Here is an 18,817-nt window from a genome sequence, read left to right on the forward strand (position 1 = left end):
TTACACAGAATAGCATCCAATTACATTCTTTTATTTTTGTGGCGATAGACAAATGAATTTCTCAGAAGAAATCAGTAAAATCACCTTTATTTAAGGTCTACTTTATTGTAATGTAAACAGAAAACTTTCGAATGGGCTAAAAACTAAAAGAGGCATAGGTACTCTGTACAGCACTTCCATAGTTTGGATAATGTTAGTCTTATATTGAGTGTTCTGACTAGGAGCGCACCCATTTTTTTTTTGGGGGGGGGAGTTCCGATATTCTTCTGGAAGAAGAAGTCAGAGAGTACAAGATTATGTAGTCAATGTAGTATTGAACTGCTGTTATTCTACATCCGAAAAATCGGTAACTACGGTCACTTATATTCTGAGAAAAAATTATATATATATATATATATATATATATATATATATATATATATATATATATATATATATATATATATATATATGCGAGAGTACAATGAAGTGTGAGATCAAATCTTAATGCTATAACAATAATTTCTCTGCTAAAGCAAGTTTATTTTATTTAGATCTGTTAAGTTACGAAGTTTGTAAGGGGAAGAGGGAGGGTTCGGACCTGATGGACTCTCCGATGGGTGTGTCTTAGTTCTGACCAGATGCTACCTAGTTTAGGCTCAGGTATCCTAAAAGAGGCAGTTAAATAAGGACTCTAAACTAGGAAAACGCAGACAAAGTGGTGTTTCTTTCCTCTATAATTCAAAAATATAAATGGACAAGTACGGGAAAAAAATAGTGATTGTATAGATAAAAAAGAATATGATCAGAGTTAATATGCATACAAAAAATAAAATGGATAATCACGATTACAATACACGGCTATTCCCTCGCACATTCATCTGAATATAATATTCTGCCCTCGTGACGTCTTACAGTATAAGAAGAACAGACCCTTGACAGAGGGATCGAAAAGTCGTTATTCCATACTATTAGATCCGATGTCGACTATATATATAGCAATTGAGAAATTCCAAAGGATTTACCAATCACATTTTCCCCCCTTGTTATAGTGAGTTGCGAAAAAACACACTAAATCTATACTTGGCCGTGATATTTGTGTTCTTTCATTTCCATTTACACACGGTGACCTTTTGCTGCAAACTCCATGACTTTTCCCTTTCTATATAAATTTACCACATTATGTGTTTTTCTTATTATTCAATTAGAAAACAACGAAAAGAAGGATATAAATTCTTTTCGATCGAATAAAAAAAAAGAATATATACGGTAACATTATCACATTTTCAAGAAAGGAAGAAAAAACTTTTATAATCCTTGCTTTGGACCTTCCACTCCCACTATTTTTGTGAACATTCTGAATTGCATTCTGTAAACTCTTTGTTTCAATTGGCAAATTTGTGTCAAATGATGTCATTATTGCCAACTCATTGCTAATTTCAGTTACTAAAAACGCGTAGTAAATGAAAAATCGTCAATAGAAGTTCTTGCTATTTTTGTAAAGTAATTTTCAGGACGTTTTTGATATCTTGGCATTAGTTTCAAACGAGAAGAAAATTTTCTGTAACTTACGTAGTCTATTTCTGTAGTGTAATATAACGACATTTGTGTACGTGTAGCTAAGAGGGGTGCATTAGTTAGTTTCGAATGATTCATTAATTGGTTGTTTTAGAAGTTTATTTCTTAATACGGATGGGTATATGAGAAGTAGGTCTACAGCTTAATGTGGGATCTGAACAACGGAAGTTCTCACCGAAAATTGAATCATGGACTTACGCACAGAAAGCACATTGTAGTTTAACGCCTATTTTCAGCACCAAGGCTATATATGGCGAGGACCCATAAATAGAATTACCATATTATTGCTATTCCAAACTGGGATCCTTTTGTGGAAGGCAAAATCTCCGAACCTGGTCGTTTTGTTGGATGGTTAACTGTCTGTCCTTAGTACCTTACTCGCAAAATAGTCATTTTTATTTTATTCATAGCCTATTGGGTGCTTCAGCATTAATATGATGGTTAGGAAAATAACAGTCATCTTGGAGCCAAAGATTACGATATATATATATATATATATATATATATATATAGACCCTATATATATCACAGCTTCATCACTGAACAACACACAGTCTTTAGTAAAACAGATGTTTTCATCCAATTTATCTGCAAACCATTCACACATCTACATGCGTCTATCGGGGTAATCTTCATTTAGGCTCTAAGTGATGCAATATCTGTAACTTCGATGCAATTCCCAGGACACACTATCCGGGGAATTGGGAAGAAGAAAAGAATAAAGAAGGAAGGAAAGCGGCCTGGGACCATTATGTTACATTCCCGGTATTTGCCTAGTATGAATGAGGAAAGCCCAGAGAAACCTCATTCAAAACGGCTGTGTTGAAAAAACTGTTATACATTATCGACCGAGTGTTCCCAGGACCGCATACTACACTACACGCCCTCACTAATATATAGCGAGAAATTGTTTCCTGCAATCGATTAAACGTTCCAAGAATACATTTAATATCCATCCTTAACTCTCTACTAAAACCGGAAGTTGTAGAAATTCTACCACCACTTCCTGTTTCATTATTTCACTGAGAAAGTATCACACCATTCAAAGAAATCTTCTTCAACTGATGTACACGTGACTACTGTTTTTTTTTTTATTTAGTCATTTGTTTCCAGAAAATAAGTACAACAAGGATTAAAAGATTGAAGTCTGAAAGTTAATGATAATTACTTGAAGGTTGTTATATATCATTATTAGTGATATAGAGAAAAAGCTTGATGGGTTATACTTTAATATTAATTTCAGCTTGATACGTGGTAAGCTAAGTAATTCGGTGCCTGTTATTGTTGCTCTCCTGTCATACTTTTAGGTGTCATAAAAGTTAATATTTGTCGATTTTCTCATAAAGCTTTATATCCAAGCACGTCATTTTATCCCACTCACTTAGAATTATACAGGGTGTTTCAAAACAACACCGACAGGGAGATGATTCCTGACACCAAGATAAGACAAAAAGTATAGATTAACCTGGGTGCACAAATGTTTCCTTTCGGAGTTATAGGCTGTCAAAAACATGAAAAAAATTAACTTTAAAGGTCTATAGCTCCACTACTATGGGATCTACCGTAAAGAAGTCGGGTAAAAAATTCACTTTGGAACTAGTATGTTAACTATCCAAATATCCATGTTTCAGAATCATGTGGTACTTTTGTAGCAATTTTTATAGAAGTAGTTGGTGAGTATTTCAAATTATATGCCTGTAGTCAAACTCCCTCTATAAAAATTGTTGCGTGAATACCTTAGAATTCTGAAATACACACTTTTGGATAACGCACATATTAGTACCTAAGTAAACTCTTCAGCCGACAACCGTAGGTCCCATTGTCTAAGAGCTATGCGCCTTTAAAGTTCATTTTTTTTCATATTTTCGGCAGCCTACAACTCCGAAAGGAAGCTTAACTAATTAACGCAGCCAATACTCCGAACCATTTCTACACCCAGGTTGGTATATACTTTTTGTCTTATCTTTGTGTCAGGAATCACCTCCTAAACGTTGTTGGTGTTGTTTTGAAACACCCTGTAGATTGAGTCTTAAAACATTTGACAATGTTCCTCCATTATATACTAACAATATTGTGGAATAGTATTAATTTATTTATGTGTTTACTAACATGAGTGTCTTCCATGTGTACTGGACCGTATACAATCTGTAATACAGTACAGTAGTGCAGGTTGTCTATTTTGAAGGGCTTCTGAGATATTTTTTGAACCTCCAGAACACGTGAATTATCCATCTCTCCTTGAGTCGAAAATATAAAAAACGGCTTGTACACGGTTAGATCAGGTGAAGATCTATCTATACACAAAATTTAATGGCTGTATATAAGGCTTCTTTCTGTATGAAAATCTGATAACACACACACACACACGAAATGAAATTAAATATTTCAGTTCTACGTTCCACGGTTATATCGTGCAAGCTAAAGAAAATGTTGATGATGAGAAATGAATGAAAACGTGGAATGAAGAAATATGTAAGAAATGAGAAAACCTCTAGAAAATTCACGAATACGGTGTGTGTGCCCACCAACAAATCCACTTGGCGCGAGCTAGGATCGAACCAGGGACCCCATGCACCAGAGGTGAAGAATCTACCACTGAGCCACCGTGGGCCACACCTACACCCACACACGTTTTTTTTTTGTATATATTAATAAGAATTTATTTATTTTTGTCAAATTAAAAATATGACACATTAATTGAAATCAAAAGTTTTCACTTTCAGAAAGTTGGCAACTATGATTATTAGCCCATATTTTATTCACTGTGGCTATTCCAATATTGTTTTTCTTCTTCTTCCACCTCCATTCCCACGTAATCCACTTAAGAAAAGAAGAAAAAAGAGCGTTCTTCTTTTGTTTACGCTTGTATTCGCGCTTAAGTGTCCTTCCCTCCATATCATGAGTTCAAGAGCTTTAAACAATTGACTGTGACCTCGCAAAAATTCCAATTACGTGTTACATTATTTGGCTAAAGAGCAGGAAAGCAGACATAACATAACATAACGAGAGACTTTTAAGAAAGAAATAAAGAAAGAAAGAAAAAAGAAGCGAAAGGAATTTCGATATACTGCCACTTAAGAATTACGCTAACCAGGAACATGGGAGCATTTCGTACCAGGTTCCCCATATACAAACCTTCTATGGGAAACAGATATTTCTTTTTTTTTTCTTCTGCTCTTTCAGAAGATGTGGGTGTGTCGCAAGACTGTTCATGAACCGAGGAAAATTGTTCCTGTATAAATATAACCATGTCCCATGGTTGGGTTGTCAGTTGTTCAGTGTTCACTAAAACAGCACTATCAAAAAAGCGTGTGTGAGGGATACCTACTATAATAGTATCTTGTCTTCTCTTTTTAGACGTTCATCTCTAATTACCTTTTCAACATGAAATTCTTGGTAAGTCTCGTAGTATAGGCCTCCGGACGAAAGCAGAACTCATTTGATAATTGGCAAAAGCATATTCGTTCGGTTTCGTAGCTTCCTTGTTCGTGTCTTTGTTACGGATGAGGGCTTCAAACTGCTAATTTCTGGAAGATTTTACTTTCATGAAAAAGAAAAGTATAACCATTTCAGCCATTTTTTTTTTCAAAATCGTGTATGCGTATCAACATGGGTGACGTGTGTGCGTAATTTTTTTTTTATGTGTGAGTGCGTATGAAACAACCTAAAAGTATACATTTGGAATCAAGTGCAGTGCTATTCTTCTGGACTAGACGAAGGGTAGAAACTCTACTCTGGGTTTTCTCCCACAGATCTAGAAAGACAAATCTTGTGCAAATGAGTTTTAACTCCCTTGTGGCTATATGCTTACCGTACACGTTTTTGGTGGGGGGATATCAGGGTTCGGTTCTCGGTGGCAGCTCATGTGGTTCGAATACCACGTTAAATTGTAGGTAAACGTCTCATGTAGTCTCGATGCTGAACGGAACGCTAAAGTCTAAATAAATCATCCAACCATGCAAACAAGTTTTATAACTCGAGGGAGACCGGAGTCTCCGTGGCGGTTATCTTAGCCACTGGGAATACAATTCTTCTGTCAATGATGATGAGAGGCTTAGTACTAAAGAGCTAAGTTTATGGGTTTCCTCGGCGTTCTTCCATTTCATGGGTTTCCTCGGCGTTCTTCGGTTTCATCCAACATTCTCACTCTACAGTTTCTTTCATAATCATGCATTTCCGTTAATCGTTCGTTTGCTTTATCTTCCAGGGCATAAGTAATAATGTTATTTTATCCCCAATTTCATATAGAATCAACTGAATTGGGCAGTTTCTTTCAAAGTCCAGTCTAAGCACTAAATCTATATGATATCCAATAGTTTGATAATAACTTTTGATTATACGTAGATTATCTATTGGAACCTATCTCAACATACTCCTAGCTCATGTAGTAAGCTTCCTCGTGGCTAAGTGGTTAGCGTACGCGTCTTTGGCGTGGGAGACATGAGTTCGATTCGTGATGTGAGCTCATGTGGTTCTGATCTCATGTTAAACTCTAGGTCCACGTTTCATACAGCCCTTGCTGCTGCAAGAGACACTAAACTTAAAATCAAATCAAATCGTATCTACTTCATGTAATGTTTCTACTCTGCACCCATATCACTCTTTTAGCTTACATCACTTCCTCTCTCTCTCTCTCTCTCTCTCTCTCTCTCTCTGTGTGTGTGTGTGTGTGTGTATGTGTGTGTTTCTGTCTCTTTACGCAATTACAAAAGAAAGGGAATCAAGTGTCTATAAATGTCTGGCGTGTTTAAATACCTGTATTAAATGAGACAATACACTTAAAAGGAAATCTATTAGTTTAACGTCCCATGTTTATGACCTTCAGGTGGCTAATGGAGACGAATGATTAAGGCAAGTGAATAATGATGGAAGAATTGGTAGAATGAGAGTGTGAGAAGACACGGCAGTATTCCGAGAAAACCTATGGACACGATATTGTTCACTACAAACTTACTTGGCCGGGACAGGAACCCCACGCACCAGAGATAAGCGCTCTACTATTGAGGCAGTGTTCCCCCCTTTCCCCCAGTTAATGTACTTTTAAAAAGACAGAAAATTAAAGGTGCAATACTAGATGAGATCTTTAGCCTATAAGATATTTCGAAACATAACTACTAATACCTCGATATATTAGTAACGAGAAAAAAAAATAATAAGTTTGTATTAAGCACTTCTCAATCAAGCTAAACTAATAATGGGTTCCCTCTTAACAATGATTAATGTCCAGTGTATCTTTCGGGAAACCTGGATTAGAGTTGCTGAAAGCTCGTTAGGTTAGGATCCTTCGTCCATTTCTACATGGTGTTTCAAAACAACACCGACAACGTTTGGGAGGTGATTCCTGACACCAAGATAAGACAAAAAGTATAGACCAACTTGAGTACACAAATGCTTCCTTTTGGAGTTACAAGCTGCCGAAATCACGAAAAATTGAACTTTAAAGATCCATAGCTCCAAAACTATGGGACCTACCGTAGTCGGGTCAAGACTTCACTTAGGAACTATCATGTGCTCTATCCAAATATCCATGTTTCAGAATCCTGCGGTACTTCCGCAACCATTTTTATCGATGTAGTTGGTGAGTACTTCTAATTATATGCCAGTACACTTCTGATATATCGTAAGTGCTACATTCCAAAGGAACGAATCACAGAAATATTCGCTTCTATTTGTTGAAATACTGTATTAGACTGCATTACGAGGCATGGAGTTTTTTTTTTTAAAACTTTAACTTTTCTAAATTTGTAAAATCACGTTTATGCTTTGCCGATCTTTGTATTTTGCGTTTAAAAGTGGGATCTCTGTTATGAAACTTTTATCATTTACTTCTAAGCGAGTAGAAGGACATCGGTATAATTTAATGTGAAATAACATTGATTTATTTAATGTCAGTGAAAGATATCCTTTCGTTAATTTATTAGAATTTATAACTTATTGGGAGTAGGGGTAAAGTAGATCTGAAAAGGTATTGGGACGCATGACGTCATGTTGTCCCCCTTCCCTATCTTGCCCAATGTATCATAATGTTTACAAAACAGGGGACACCATAGATATTTTATGGAAGTGAGGGGACGACGTCTCTCCGCGTTCCCCCTCACTTTTACCCCCTGATTGGAAGAGAAATTCCATCTCGTCTTTATCAATATGTCAGTAAAAAGAAATTTAGGAAAAGTCTCATCTGATGCAACTCTCATCTGTCAAGTTCATATTCAGGACTGTTCCCAAACTAATAATATTTTAAGTATATTTCAAGACAATTTAAGAAATAAAAATTTCTATCTTTGTTTTAAATATTCTAAATTATCCCTATCTTTAAATTTGTGGATAAGGAAAGGTAGAAACATATATTTCCAATGTTTGAGTAGTAGGTCTAATATGTTTTTTTTTTTAGAATTTACAGTTTCGTTTCAACATTAAGACTGTATGAGATGTCTATCTACTCTTAACATGGGATAATTCTTCACCGGAAATCAAACCAACGTCTTCTGTATAAAAATTCCATCAAGAAGTTCTAATGAATTCGCGTGCAAGAAAGTTTTAGCCACTCTGTTTCCTTAGATGACGGTCTAACAAGAAAATTTATCTGTTCATCTTCGGTGCCGTTCTTTGATAATGGACGAATGATCCTTTCTTTGAAACAAATACAAAAATAAAATTGAAAATCAATAATTTCTTTATTACGGCCATATAATGACTATACATGTAAGTTAGGTAAAATTAAGACATAATCGCAATATTAATGTTATGGATTCTACTCACGAAGCTTAAGAGTATCAGGTGTGATAAAAGTATATTTAACGTCTCAAAAGGTGTCTAAAATTTTGTAACTCTTCTTTTCGGAACATGAAATTTTCCGTTAAAAGGCTTATTTTGATTTCCGTTTTTCGTGTAACACAGCTTCCGTTAACAAGGCACATTTTAATGTACAATATCTCTCCATCTTTCAGGAGCTATGCGTGTAACTTTTTGTATTAATATATGCATATACATTTCTTAGATGTTAGATTACAAGTACAGTAATTTTTTTTGATAGGGCCAAGATTTGGATTAGCATACTTTCATTTATTTTAATGGGGTAATTTTGAACAATTGATTTTCTTATGATATAGTAGTATAGTCTCTTCACACATTTTTCGCTATCTCTAATTATCTTCGGGATGCATTTATTTCAAGTCATACAAACATACAGTATCAGTTTTAAAGGATTGACATTTAGGTTACTTCTTTCATCTACCCACTAAATACTTAACCCAGTTTTGTAAGTCTTAGAATTTGAATTCACAACTGTCTTTAGGCACAGATATCGTTTTAATATTTCAATACAAACAAGTAATAAATGGCAAAAGTCTCAGTCTGTGCGTCACGCTAATCTTAATAACATGGTCAGCCTAATAGCTGTCGCTAGCTGTTCTGTTACTTGCCTGCCTGACGCAATAGATGTCACTACCTGTACTATTATTTGCCTGCCTGATGCTAATATATGTCGTTACCTGTACTATTACTTGCCTGCCTGATGCTAATAGATGTCGCTACCTGCATTATTGTTTGCCTGCATAACGAATGCATGAATATGGTATGGTATTTATTTTTGGTGGTTGGTGGGCAAAATTAAAAACAAGAAATGAAAACATAAAATGTAAACAACGAGAATATTTAATTAAGGCACGGTAACCACATTTGAAAAAAAAAAAACGGTCTCTCGGCAAACTGACATAATACGAAATCCACCTAGGGGTAGTCATTGTTATAGTTGTTATATAAACTTATATACTCGTATACATGTATTGTAGCATAACGATCGTAGATGCACTGTAGAACGGAAGAAATGACTGTTTATACCAAGCAATACATTACTGGTTAAGTCATATGTTTATCAATGCACTGATCTTATCATTCTCTTTTGGTGTATGGAAAGAAGATGGAGAAAGAAAATCGCAATGTGTTAACCTATACACAACGAGTGAAGAGTGCAATAATTCTTAACTTCCAGAACTTCCAAACTCTATTTTTTAACTTTTTTTTTTTTTTTTTTTGCTGCAGCTAGGAAAAGAGTGATTTTTTTTAGTGTATTAGCGATTAAAGGGAAGAAGAATTAAAAAAAGGTCTAAAAAACGGGATATACCCGGTAAAAGCGGGTAATCTAATCCCAGACAAGGCCTATCACTACCATAGTATAAATATACATATCCTGCCTCATTGTTCTGGTTGAAGGAAAGTTTTAATCCATTTTACAATATCCATTTGCTGCTACGGGGTAGAGTGGCAAGCTGCTTTTTCCCTGTAGTGTAGAAGTATATACTGAAAACTGTTCGTAAAGAGTTCTTATATGTTGGGTACTTAAATTAAGGATATTAAACTTGCAGCTCTCTCAAAATTAAAGAAAATGTTTTTTGCATTCTTTTTAGTGTAATCAGTGGCGTATTTACGATTTTGTTTCGGGGAGGGCTTTGCTAATTTCGGGTGGGGGGGGGCTTTGCCTGAAAATCTGCAAGATGTTTCATATACTTTACTATAGTAAGATTTCGGAAGGGGCTTAAGGCCGGAAGCTCCCCCTAAATACGCACTGAGTGTAATGCTATAAGAATATAGAAGTCAGTGGTTTGTATGTAAATTTATTTATTTGTTTTGTCTTGTTTGTGACTTTGTGAAGTCCAACAACCTTGAAAATAATTGAATATTTGAATTTTAATCTTGCAGGTTTGCATTGCTCTCTTGGTTGCCGCTGTCTATGCCGAACCCGAAGTTAGAGAGAAGCGAGGATTAGCTTTGGGCTATGGAGGCCTTGGTTTAGGTTATGGAGGCATTGGTCTTGGACATGGTGTAGGCTACGCAGTTGCAGCGCCCGTCGTCAAGGCCGTAGCACCTCTTGCCACTTCTTACGCTAACGTAAACTCCATCCATTACGGAAGTGTTCCTATCCCAGTTGTGAAACCAGTGATAGCCGCTCCAGTCATTGCTAAGGGCATTGCACCAATCGGCCTTGTTGGTGGACTAGGATATGGTTTGGGATATGGTTATGGACATGGCTTGGGTCTCCATGGTTAAGAAGCTTTTTAATTAAGGACTAAAGGTAAGTGGGTTTACAAATACAATATTAATAAAATGGTTTATCTAATAAACTTCCAGATTCTATGTTATTAGGAAAGAGTAGAGCTATCAATATCAAGTTCGGTAATAAAGTGACTACACTTGTTGCTGTTTGCTATTTAGGAGCCTAACTAAATATTCAGGGGATAATATTGTATGAGGTCATAACTGCGACATGGAGAAACATGAGAGTAACACGCTTTGGCTAACCTCCTTAGGTATAACAAATCATGTAGTTTCAACATATTGTCGAACTTCGTCAGCTAGAACTGCGGGGGAACACTAATGTACACAAATCGTTGCACAATCGTGGACCAGACGTGTTCAATAGGCAAGATCAAATGACCGCGAAGACCATGCAAGTAGTGCAACATTGTGTCAATCCAGAAAGTATCGGTACACGAGGTGGCGCGTTTTCTTGTTGGAAATAGCATCGATCAGGAACTGCGAAAGCTATACCACAACAGCACCAACTCTTCAAGAATTCTTATTGGTCAACTTTTTGTTAATGCGTATTAGGCACAAGCGGGTATAATGACACGTCATACCTTTGTCAAGATGGGACCGTTGGGATCCTAGACATCATTTCCACCGTAGCTTCAACCACTGACTCCATTCACTTTCATATCACTGTGGTTATATTTCGTTTAACATTCGCGGAAGTATTATCTACAGTCCCTATACACTATAATACTTACACTATTACAGAAAAAGAGAACAAGTAACTCTCACCTTTGTCGTTTATGTTTCTCGCCTTTATTCCTTGGATTATGTGGATTTACTTTATCAAGTTCTAGAAGATAAAGTAGCATTGCGTGCCTAAGTGCAAATAATTAAGATACAACTTCTCCTACACATAAGTGGCCAATATAAAGATGCTAGCCATTGATATTCGGCGGGAGCTCATGTGGTTCGGGTTCAACGTTAAGCTGTAATTACACATCTCACTTAGCGTCACTGCTGAAAAGGGCGCTACAACTGAAATACAATCGAATCATTGATCAGATATAGTCCATGTCCGGACTTCGAATATTAAGGCAACGTAACGAGTGAATCAACGAAGAAAAATAATTAAGTATACTGGTTCTACTGTATTTGGACTGATTTTTTTCTCTAAGAGCTATGTACATTTTAACATAATTGACCTATGTTAAAATTGATAAATGAAAATGTTGTCTAATTCGTTTAATTTGTACGTTTGTTTATCAATGGCAATATTGTGATAATCCTTCAGGAAATGAGTTATATCTTGCAGAATAATACATCAATCTAACATTTATATATGTCCCACTGTTCATTCTGCACATATTCTGGAAACCTAGAGAAAATATATGTGGCTTGTGGGACGTAAGAACAGAAATTTCATGTCATTTAATTTTCGTGATACAGTTTATTAGGCTTATAATTAAACAAACATTTAAGTTTAAGAGTTAAATCATAATACCTCAGTAAACACACAAGGCGTACTGTCATCCTTTTAGTATCATAATGGAAAGGTTGATGAGTATATAATTCAGTATTAGTTTCATCTTAACAGATGGCGTGGTTATCGTGCATCATCAATTTTTTAGATTTTTAAAAATAGTTTTTTCTCGATTATTTCGAAAACTACGCATGATGATTTACACTAACCTATACCGGTACCATTTTATTCAGTTGAACAAAGTATATCGATTGGTATATATATTATCTTTAAATATTTATCTTTTTTCGTTTTCTGTGCAAACAATATTTCAGAATTTATACTATTTGAAAACCAATGGCGGCTCCTGAAGGAAACCACTCTGATAAAATGATATCGCCACTACCTAGGGAAATAAGAAATTACTTCATGTACACTATATAATTCTTGTATATCGCTTTCTGAAGGTGTATCAAGATATCTTCTTTCATTTTGTAGCGATAACATTTCGATTTTAACCAATATGACTTCCTTCAGGAGCCGCTACCGTTGATATCATTAATAATAATAATACAGTCACAAATATTCTGCCATTACTGATAGCAGCGCTTGCAGAAAACCAATATAGTTCCTATACTAATCGTGTCGTCTTGACGTAAGAGTTATAAGTTTCAATGTCGCATATATATTTTCCCTTCCTCTTTTTCCTTCCCCTATACCTTGAATTATGTTTGTTAGAATAAAATTCAAAGTCCCGACCTTTTTTAAAATTTTTAAAATTACTTCCACTATTGTTCTAAATAACAATAGAATGTTTAATAAAATGCTAATTAAAAGTTCGGTTTCCACATTTGATGAAATAAATTATGTTTTTCTTTTATTTCAGGAATAATGCCAAATGGAGTGATGCAGTTCTGGCGATGTGAAGGCGGATAACGTATGATGTGCAAGATACTATATATCTGCAAAGATGATATTTTTGTACTATAATTTATAAATATGTGGAAATAAAATATTTTAATATGTTTTTTTTAAATAAATTTGTTTCGTTTTTTTGATCCTGATGCAAAGCAGTTTGTCATTATTATTTTTTTTTAAGCTACTAAAACTTCTGACTAAAGTTTAGAAAACAAATTTTGCATACGCAAAGAAATGGATTTATTTTCTAAACGAATTAATGCTGTGATTAGTTAATGCAAATACTTTTATCTATTTTATTTTAAGCTACTAAAACTTCTGACAAAAGTTTAGAAGACAAATTTGCATACGCAAAGAAATTCCTTTACTTTCAAAACGGATCAATACTGTGATTGGTTAATGCAAATACTTTTATCCAAAGAAAATATATTGAGATTATTTGTACCATAGTAGTTGCGGACAAACAATTCTACGGGTACCGTTAGGTACTATAATTAATATAGAAAGTAATGGTCTGTGTTGGCAGTCGGTTGGGTTAGGTTATTAGGGTTTGATGACCTGGTTACGTGTGTGTTTGGAAAGTTGTTATATTTCTGTTTTTAGTTGTGCTGACATGGAAAGGTCATGTACTCTTTTTCGAGTTTGTATACGTGTCTGTAGAGACTTTATACTGGGTATTTTTAAAAATAATAATAATGGAAATTTGAATTAAATCTGTTGATACGTCATTTTGAGAGAATAAAAGATTACACGAACAATATGTGAGAGAGAATAAAAGATTACACGAGCAATATGTGAGAGAGAATAAAAAGATATTCTCCTAATATATTTAACGGTTCGATTTCTATGAAATCTCATAAAGTGGTAGGAAATTGTTTTATTTGTTAAAAATAAGAAGCTCAGAACACTTATAATGTGTGATACGCACTGGGATCGAACCCGGGACCCTTATCATTGGAGCTGAATACTGTATGATGGGAGGGAAATATTTATTCATGCGTGACACATTGTGGATTCTCCGTCTGAAAGACGTCGTGTATAAAATATGTATACTTTGGTATGATATGTAATGCCGGTACATATACAGAGCGTGGTAAAACCTCGTGTACGGTATGATACACTATGATGGTACATATACAGAGCGTGGTTTTCGTACGTCTGTTGCTGATGAACTTAAGACATAAACTGAACTTTTCGCGCGCTTTTGGAAAACCGGTTGGGTAGGAGTAATGATGTGTGCTTGCTAAAACTTGAATTTAAATACAAAGGAAGACCGTTGACACGTTTGGTAAACATTACAGAATACCGCCAGACTGATAGAAATAACTTTGGCGCCGCAGTAGGTGAACAAAAGGAAGATTGCGGACGTGGGAGATAAACATCACAAATTGGGGACAAACTAATAAAAATAACTTTAATGTTGGGAATGCCGAACACGTGATTACCTTGCGGTTATGAAAATACTTTAAATACAGGTTATAAGAGACAAAATATATAAAGATACATCATGCAGTCGTATGAGAAGAAGGATCTTTGCAATAGCAATATTGAAGCAATATCTGATGCTGAAACAGAAATATACGAATCATCGTCAGATGAAGAATTTGATTTTGATGCAATAGATTCACCAGCGCTAACAGTTTCACCAACACCGCCATCATCTCCAATTGTATTATCAAGAACATCACGATTTTGGGCTTTAGATTGTTCTTGTAATATTGAAAAAGTGGATCGCGAATGTATAAAGAAGGCCATTGAAAAATGGAATTTTAATGAAACACTAATATGTGATGGGTGTACGACAGGATCTAATCATGATTTTGATCATGATTGTATGACGACGCGTCCAGAATTATTGGAAATCCGTGCTTGGAGTATTATAGCAAGTCCTAGTGTTGAAGATGATGTGTTTTATTTGTACGCAAACACACATATTATCGGACTATTAACAAGAGAAAAATTTTATGACGCCTATGTGGAATTATTAAGTGATACAGACTATTTACCGGAATTACTAGAGATCTTCATAAGAAAAGACAAACGGAAAGCGAATATTTCAGATTGAAAAAATGTATTCGAATAGTGCTAGTGTTTCATGTGTGTTATGTAATGGTGAAAACATTAATGTGAACTGTGTAATAAAAACTATAAAAGTATACTTACACAACAATAATCCAATGGAATGCGTGGATTGCAAGTTACATCTTCCTCATGAATGTAGACATTTTTATAATACTGGATCATTTGCAGTGAAGTATTTATCTCTTGAGAAAACTCTTAGTGAACTCTTTGAAGTGTTTGAACAAGAACATAGTGAAATCTCATTTCGATGCTTTATGCAAAAAACTTGTGATCTTTTACAAAATACAGAATTTGTTGGACAGATAATTCCGTTTTTTATTTTTCATACAAATGAAATTTCACCATGTGTAAATCAGTATATTATCGATATTCAAGGTTTTAAAATGTCTGATAACGAATTTATTATTCGTGAGTTTTGTTTAACTGCATGCGATGATACAGTAAATTTCCATTGCTTGGTAAAATCACCAGTTGAATATAATTTATTATCACTAGGATGTCAAAAACAAATTGACTGGTTAACATTAAATTTGCATGGATTGAAATGGAATAGCAAAACTGGATATACTGTATCATGCATACGAAACCTTGTATATCAATTATGCGCAAAGAATTCAACCTTTTATTGTAAAGGTTTAGAGAAATCTCTTTGGATTAAAAGAATATTTGCATTAGATAATGTCATTGATTTAGAAACAAAACATTGTCCTTCATTAAATGAATTATGTGGAAATACATTTAATGAATATTGTTCTTTTCACACAAGTATTGTAAAGAAATCAGGATGTGCATATCGTAATGCACAACAGTTGAATTATTGGTGGAAATATGAAAGATCAACAGCATTAACTAATGCATTATCAAGATTGTAATGAGGAATTGTAAATAAAATGCATGGGTGTAAGTTTAAAAAAAATTTATTGTAAATTAAAAATGTAAATTTAAAAAAAATAAATAAAAAAAATTAAAAAAAAATTATTTGTGTTTTCTTTTTAAAAATTTGTTTACATGTTTATAAACAATAGTATCATTCTTTTTCAAAATTTTCTTGTTAAACAATTTTAAACACTTTTTAAATGATTGAGTGCGAATAATATGATGCAGAAAATATAAGACAAAATAACCACATAACACAGAATTATCATGTTGATATTGTTGAATATTTGTAAAGTACATTTTAGTATTTTTCGACAAAAAGTTTTTTATTTCCTTGGGAATGTCCATAGCAAGACTATCAAAGTAGTACCCATGTTTTTTTCTTATTGATGTACACTGCAACCCAGTGGGAACCAGCAGAATCAGATGTATCAAGATTAATCACAAGTGCTGCAGGAGGTTTTACCGTTACAGGAAGTTTGTCAATAGGGTAAATTCCAGTAACACTTGCACCAGTCACTTTATCAGTTAGTAACACTTTTAATAATTCATCACTATACATGATAAAGATTATTTTTAATTGTAGTAGGTATGTAATTATCACTGTTATTCACATGTAACACATAATCATACACTTTCACATATTCACTATACAGTAATGCTTCATGAACAGTACATCTATATTGTCCGAAACGATGCTTATTATGTGCACACCGATGAACGTGAAAACTTAATGCAGTATACTTTGGACAGTTTATTTCTTCCAAATTTGTAACTTCTCTTTGAAGAATTTCTTGAAGAAAACACTTTCTATTTATTCCGTATGTGTATATGGTTGTAGTATTTGAACAATATGTTTGAAGAATTTCCTTAAGATGTGAATATTCTACATCCCCTTCGTGCCAGGTAATGCCATACACATTCTCACCTAGATATTTGTTTGTGCTTATGATTGGCTCAGATAAGTTATTTAAAGGAAATGGTGGTTTAAAAATCCAATTTTGAAAAAAGGGAACGTCAGGATTTACAATGGCTAGCTCTTTTATAATAAACTCATCTTCGTTATCATGATACGCCGAGAAGTGAACAACAACCCGCATTGTACTCAACTAAATAAATTAGAAGGTGTTATCAGTATAAATATTTCTGTCTTTGTCTATTTGTGCTAAAGAATCGAATTGTGCGTACACAATGCATGTAACAGGTTCAGTTAAAGTTTCTGAAAATGATACTTTTAAATTTACAGGGGAATCGCGTACTACATCCCACGTGTTATCATCTAAAGTTCCTGTTGGAGATAGAATAAATGCATACAGAGCATATCCGTTTGGATACTCATCAAGAGTAACAGTATGTGAATAATTTTGATAATATATACCAGTACCTGAAATCAAAGTATAGTAACTTAGAAGGTATAAATTATTATTAAAATCAGGTGTGAGGGGGTTGGGAGGAAATGATTTTGAACCGACTTGTAATTGCAGTTTGTTAACGTTAAAGTTTCGAAATTCAAAGGGATTAAGATGTGATTTCCCATTGAAGGCTGTGTTGGAGATGAAACCAATAATCAGGCCTTTAGGAACATTACCCAGGAAAAGATTATCAAGGCTGTAAGACTTTACTTGTGCAGGTATAGTATAAGATCTTGTTTCCACTCTCGTCAGAGGTAACTTGGCTGTTTCCGAACCCATTCGTGTATTTAATTGCATAGCTAAATCTGCAGCTACATCAATACGACGTACATGAAGAATAATTTCCTCAAGTGCAACTTTATAACTTGTATTTTCAGCAGAAATTAAGCAAAAATTATCTTTACTACGATGTAGTTTTACACGCAAACTTACTTTGTTAGGAAGCATACGATCTAAACTTACAATATCCGTATGAAGACGTCCATACATTTCAAAAGATTTACTATTTTTCACCATATTAGCACGTTTTTGAAAACCAGCATTTGTATTATCTAATTTATTAAAATTTTTTGCAGTATCTTTATGCCACATGGCACATGCTAAATGTGTTTGAGAAGCATCATGAGAATAATTTAATAATGTTTCAATGTATGCACGATAAGGATAAGATCCTGATGAAGAACTAATTAATTTATCATTTAACGAAATATCAATTTGACTAAATAAAGAATGTAAGAAATTATTTACGGGTGCGACAACATCATCGTCAGCTAAAGTTGTACCATCAGCTTTAGTAATTTTACAACGTACATAAAGATATAGATATGCAGGATGAATAAATTCACCTGTTTCTCCCGGAATAACAAATTCAATAGGTCCTTCTGAGGTTAATGTGGAAATAGGACGATATTCAGCATTTGTAGTTGCTTCAATAGCTGTTTGTGTCATTGGTATAGAAAAGAAATCAAATTCATTGGTACAACATTCAAAACTATTTGAATTTAGGAACGCCATTATGAAAAGATGTCCTGTATATGTTTACGTTTTGTTGGTGGTCCAAACTTTACAATTGCAGGAGCTTTCCTCTTGCGTGACCGTCTCTTGCCGTTACCAGTTAGCAACTGCCCAACTTTATTAATTGCTTTTGTCTTTAAACTATTACCAGCTTCTTTTACACGTGCACGAACCGATTCTTTAAATGGTCGATTTTCTAATACATCACCCGCAACTTGCATACCAGTTTGTAATGCTTGACGTCCTACAGTTTTTGCACCTTGTTTAAGAAATGGTAAAGCAAAACGAAATAATCCTTTAAAGAAACTACCTATACCATGTCCCTTTTGATATACAGGTCCTGAAAAATATGGTATACCGCGCCCACGATGATAAGTAACACGTCTTGCTCTCATTTTTATTATTATTATTTAGAAGATGCCGGAGAGCGTTTAAAATGTAGTGTTACGGTCAGTGTCCCAGAACGAAA

General features: G+C 34.4%; 1 protein-coding gene across 1 annotated transcript; it reads left to right on the forward strand.

Moving 5' to 3' along the window:
- Nucleotides 1–4,829: 4,829 nt before the first annotated feature.
- Nucleotides 4,830–13,079, forward strand: LOC145694139 (uncharacterized). The gene is made up of 3 exons (XM_081770257.1): nucleotides 4,830–4,953; nucleotides 10,255–10,627; nucleotides 12,933–13,079. The coding sequence occupies exons 1-2, from the start codon at nucleotides 4,942–4,944 to the stop codon at nucleotides 10,600–10,602; spliced, it is 360 nt and encodes a 119-aa protein (XP_081626383.1). The 5' UTR covers nucleotides 4,830–4,941; the 3' UTR covers nucleotides 10,603–10,627; nucleotides 12,933–13,079.
- Nucleotides 13,080–18,817: the final 5,738 nt, after the last annotated feature.

This window comes from Thermobia domestica, chromosome 9 (genome assembly GCF_964235325.1).
Source record: "Thermobia domestica chromosome 9, izTheDome1.hap1.1, whole genome shotgun sequence".
In the NCBI taxonomy this organism is placed as follows: Eukaryota; Metazoa; Arthropoda; class Insecta; order Zygentoma; family Lepismatidae; genus Thermobia; species Thermobia domestica.